The 5,000-nt window shown below is 43.4% G+C and overlaps 1 protein-coding gene across 6 annotated transcripts in view; it reads left to right on the forward strand.

Annotated features, from left to right (window-relative positions):
• The window catches only part of LOC113544532 (cytoplasmic dynein 2 heavy chain 1), a 63,758-nt gene that overhangs the window by 33,929 nt on the left and 24,829 nt on the right, over positions 1–5,000 (forward strand). For all 6 annotated transcript variants that reach the window (XM_053239805.1, XM_053239807.1, XM_053239806.1 and 3 more), the window contains exons 55-63: positions 1,523–1,595; positions 1,728–1,873; positions 2,054–2,191; positions 2,401–2,514; positions 2,738–2,898; positions 3,769–3,892; positions 4,124–4,245; positions 4,354–4,440; positions 4,730–4,856. In XM_053239805.1, the coding sequence (XP_053095780.1) occupies positions 1,523–1,595; positions 1,728–1,873; positions 2,054–2,191; positions 2,401–2,514; positions 2,738–2,898; positions 3,769–3,892; positions 4,124–4,245; positions 4,354–4,440; positions 4,730–4,856 (1,092 nt within the window). The remainder of the gene's footprint in view (positions 1–1,522; positions 1,596–1,727; positions 1,874–2,053; positions 2,192–2,400; positions 2,515–2,737; positions 2,899–3,768; positions 3,893–4,123; positions 4,246–4,353; positions 4,441–4,729; positions 4,857–5,000) is intronic.

Here is a 5,000-nt window from a genome sequence, read left to right on the forward strand (position 1 = left end):
AAGAAGGTAGTGAGAGAGAGCAGCATGAAGAAGGTAGTGAGAGAGAGCAGCATGAAGAAGGTAGTGAGAGAGAGCAGCATGAAGAAGGTAGTGAGAGAGACAGCAGGATGAAGAAGGTAGTGAGAGAGACAGCAGGATGAAGAAGGTAGTGAGAGAGACAGCAGGATGAAAAAGGTATTGAGAGAGACAGCAGGATGAAGAAGGTAGTGAGAGAGAGCAGCATGAAGAAGGTAGTGAGAGAGACAGCAGGATGAAGAAGGTAGTGAGAGAGACAGCAGGATGAAGAAGGTAGTGAGAGAGACAGCAGCATGAAGAAGGTAGTGAGAGAGACAGCAGGATGAAGAAGGTAGTGAGAGAGACAGTATGATGAAGAAGGTAGTGAGAGAGACAGCAGGATGAAGAAGGTAGTAAGAGAGACAGTATGATGAAGAAGGTAGTGAGAGAGACAGCAGCATGAAGAAGGTAGTGAGAGAGACAGCAGGATGAAGAAGGTAGTGAGAGAGACAGCAGGATGAAGAAGGTAGTGAGAGAGACAGCAGCGTGAAGAAGGTAGTGAGAGAGACAGCAGCGTGAAGAAGGTAGTGAGAGAGACAGCAGGATGAAGAAGGTAGTGAGAGAGACAGTATGATGAAGAAGGTAGTGAGAGAGACAGTATGATGAAGAAGGTAGTGAGAGAGACAGCAGGATGAAGAAGGTAGTGAGAGAGAGCAGCATGAAGAAGGTAGTGAGAGAGACAGCAGGATGAAGAAGGTAGTGAGAGAGACAGTATGATGAAGAAGGTAGTGAGAGAGACAGTATGATGAAGAAGGTAGTGAGAGAGACAGCAGGATGAAGAAGGTAGTGAGAGAGACAGCAGGATGAAGAAGGTAGTGAGAGAGACAGCAGGATGAAGAAGGTAGTGAGAGAGACAGCAGCGTGAAGAAGGTAGTGAGAGAGACAGCAGGATGAAGAAGGTAGTGAGAGAGACAGCAGCGTGAAGAAGGTAGTGAGAGAGACAGTATGATGAAGAAGGTAGTGAGAGAGACAGCAGCATGAAGAAGGTAGTGAGAGAGACAGCAGGATGAAGAAGGTAGTGAGAGAGACAGCAGCATGAAGAAGGTAGTGAGAGAGACAGCAGGATGAAGAAGGTAGTGAGAGAGACAGCAGCATGAAGAAGGTAGTGAGAGAGACAGTATGATGAAGAAGGTAGTGAGAGAGACAGTATGATGAAGAAGGTAGTGAGAGAGACGGCAGGATGAAGAAGGTGTATAGAGATATAAAGTGTATAGAGAGAGAGAGAGAGAGAGATAGAGAGAGAGAGAGAGATAGAGAGAGAGCTTTGCCTTTTATGGAGTTTTGTGGCCGTCACTATGTAAACGTATGTTGGCGTTCGTCAGCATACACACACGAGTACGAAGAAACGTTTGTAAATCTGGTGGGAATTTTTCACTCTGTTTGGACGACGAAAACGTTTACACACAAGTTTACTAACTGATCGATAAAAGAGGTGGAGTGTGTGTAATAAGTGTGTGTTGTGTTGTAGATTCCTGAGATGTTTCTGTCCGAAATGGAAGAGGAGAAGAGCTCAGAAAAAAAAACGAAGAAACACAAAACAGGTGTGCGTGTGTGTGTGTGAGTGTGTGTGGTTAAAGATTAGGCTCTTTGCTTCACTTCTAATGCCTCAGGTCTTTGTTAATGCTTTTCGATTGGTTGCGGAGTGAAAGAGCTGATTGGTCGATTTTCCGCAGACTTCTTCCACTCGTTTCTGATGATCCACAAGTCGTGTCGCGATTACGGAGCGACGCCTAACCGATACCTGAGCTTCCTCAAGGTGTATCAGTCCATTTACAGCACGAAGAAGAGAGAGCTCACTCAGAGACAGCAGCACCTGCAGGTATGTACACACACACACACACACACACACACACACACACACACACACATACATAAAGTACATAAAATTAAAAATTGAACATTGAAAATTTGTATTCCTCGAGGTGTTTATCTCTCTTGCTTGTGTGTGTGTGTGTGTGTATGTGTGTGTGTGTATGTGTGCGTGTGTGTGTGTGTGTAGGCAGGCGTGGCTAAGCTAAACGAAGCAAAGTCATTGGTTGATGAGCTGAAGAGGCGCGCAGCTGAGCAGAGCATGTTACTGAAAACTAAACAGGCGGAGGCAGATGCAGCACTGCAGGAGATCACCACGTCCATGCAGGTGTGTGTGTGTGTGTGTGTGTGTGTGTGTATGTGTGTGTAATTTTTGGTCTAGCACTAGAACCACCATAGAGTTCAGCATTAAATATTGAAATATGGCAACGATAACAAGACAAACACTACAGGAGGTGCTGAAGTGTTGCTTTGGTGGAGATCTAAAAATTTACATCCTCCAATTTGTGTGTGTGTGTGTGTGTGTGTGTGTGTTAGAATGCAAGTGATCAGAAGACAGAGATGGAAAAGCTGAAGGGAAGGATGGCGCAGGAAGTGGCCAAAATAGAGGAGCGAAAAGAGAAGATTGATGACGAACTGAAAGAAGTCCAGGTGAGCACACACACACACACACACACACACACACACACACACACCGCGAGCAGACGATCGAAACGCAAATGTATACCCCAGTATTCTCCACTATGCAGATTATAACAATAAATCATGATGTTTTGAAAGAAAAAATAATCATTAATGGTGCTTTATCATGACTACTTTCATAAAAGTTAAATAAACATGTTATGCGTGTGTGTGTGTGTGTGTGTGTGTGTAGCCCCTGGTTGAAGAGGCGAAGCAGGCTGTTGGAAACATCAAACCGGAGTCTCTGTCTGAGATTCGCTCGCTGCGAATGCCACCGGATGTCATCAGAGACATTCTGGAAGGAGTGCTGAGGCTCATGGGAATCTTCGACACCTCCTGGGTCAGCATGAAGAGGTGAGACACGGAATTAATTTAATCATGTTTTCATGTGAGAAGTATTTTAAATATCTTTTATTATTTATCTAAAACTGTTAGATGATTTTCTTTTTTTAAACTATTTTCAACTTCACCGTTTGGCCTAAAAAACATCATTCAGTTTCTGTAAGTTTGCGATATTTATCATTAGCTAGAATTTAACTTGCAGCCTAGCCGATTATATTAGCTACTGGAATCAGTGCTAGCAGGATAACTTAGTTTCTAACTTTCAAAATTCATGGCAAATAATACTTGTGTAGTAAAGAAATTCTCAATTACTCAGGTGTTTTCCCTCCTAAATATGAATCTGTCTCTAGAAATTCAAATTCTCTTGAAAACGATAATTGCGTTTTGAATCAGAAAAGAGAGATTCAGGACTATGTAATGAGATTAAAAATTAAAACTAGGAATTATTATCAGTGTAATGAGACGCAGTTTATCCAAAGCACTAACAGCTCCTAATGACGGCGATAAAACATTTTACTGCGTGTGTTTAATGTGTCTGTAAAAAAGACTTAAAGACCCGGTATGAATGCTTTAAGTAAATATATTAACTCTTGGTTAATGGAGACATTTTCCTGATGGTCTGTGTGTTTAAATACATTCCACAGGGTTCATTTCAGTCAGTAAAGGGTTTATTTATTTAGCGATATTTTGCTAAAGTTAGAAAAATGAAACCATGGCATTACTACAAGGTAGATAATAATAATTTTATTACTTGACACTTCTTCTTGTTTTTCTTCTTTCCTCCTTTTTTGTGATGAGTGTATAACACACATTACACACACGGTTTTCTTGGCAGAAAACACTTGCTCTTAGTACGTCTGGTTTTTCGCCCGTGTGTTTCAGTTTCTTGGCTAAGCGCGGCGTGAGAGAGGACATCGTGACGTTTGACGCCCGAAACATCACACACGAGATCCGGGAGAGCGTGGAAGAGTTACTGCACAGGAACAGGGCCTCCTTCGATCCGAAGGTCTCCCCCACACACACACACACACACACACACACACAGAGAGAAGCACTGGTCTCAGAATGAGTTTAAAGCCCACTCTTGCTAATTCTCAATTCTAAATCAAAAGAAATCTGTATTAGCCAAGAATGGTTCAGGTTCGCGCCTAAAGAAGTGTAGAGACAAAATACTCAGTGGGTGTGTGTGTGTGTGTGTGTGTGTGTGTGTGTGTGTGTGGGTGTGTGTGTGTTTCAGAACGCAAAGCGTGCGAGTGCAGCGGCGGCTCCGTTAGCTGCATGGGTGAAAGCGAATGTCCAGTACTCTCACGTCCTGGAGAAGATACAACCACTGGAGACTGAGCAAGCAGGACTAATGGAGTATGCACACACACACACACACACACACACTTCTTCTTGCCAAGTGTCTCCACAATCCTACCTTAGTATTAATCTTTTTCTGTCTATCTCTCTGTGTCTGTGTGTCAGAAACCTGCGTAAGACGGAGAGTCGGATGAGTAAACTGGAGGCTCAACTCAACTCTGTTGGAGAAAGAGTGTCAGAGCTGAAGGACAAGTAAAACTACGTAACACTTTACACAGCGTATATAACAGGCATTTGGAACACAGCCAGGGTTTTAGAAGGTTCTTACATGGTCTTCTATAATGCGTGACACACTGCACCTGATTCTCCAGCGTAGGGAAGAGGGAGTGTGGTAGTGTTTTAGGACACAGCCCACAGAACTAAAAACCAATCAGCAAACACACTATAAGCATGATATGATATGAGATGATTTTCTTAAACTTGTTAATTCTTATTGTCTGGTGTGTGTGTGTGTGTGTGTGTGTGTGTGTGTGTGCTACAGGTTTCAGTGTCGTACAACTGAAGCTGCAAAACTAGAAGCCGATGTGAGCAGAGCTCAGGAAACCATCAGCGCTGCGGAGAAACTCATCCACCAGCTGGACGGAGAACACACTCGCTGGAGCACACAGGTGTGTGTGTGTGTGTGTGTGTGTGTCATTGTGTGTGTGTCATTGTGTGTGTGGGTGTCTCTATTAGGAGATATACTTCAGTCCAAATGTATACGTGTCACATTACTCTGAGTGTGTGTGTGTGTGTGTGTGTGTGTGTGTGCA

This window comes from Pangasianodon hypophthalmus, chromosome 14 (assembly GCF_027358585.1).
Source record: "Pangasianodon hypophthalmus isolate fPanHyp1 chromosome 14, fPanHyp1.pri, whole genome shotgun sequence".
NCBI lineage: Eukaryota > Metazoa > Chordata > Actinopteri > Siluriformes > Pangasiidae > Pangasianodon > Pangasianodon hypophthalmus.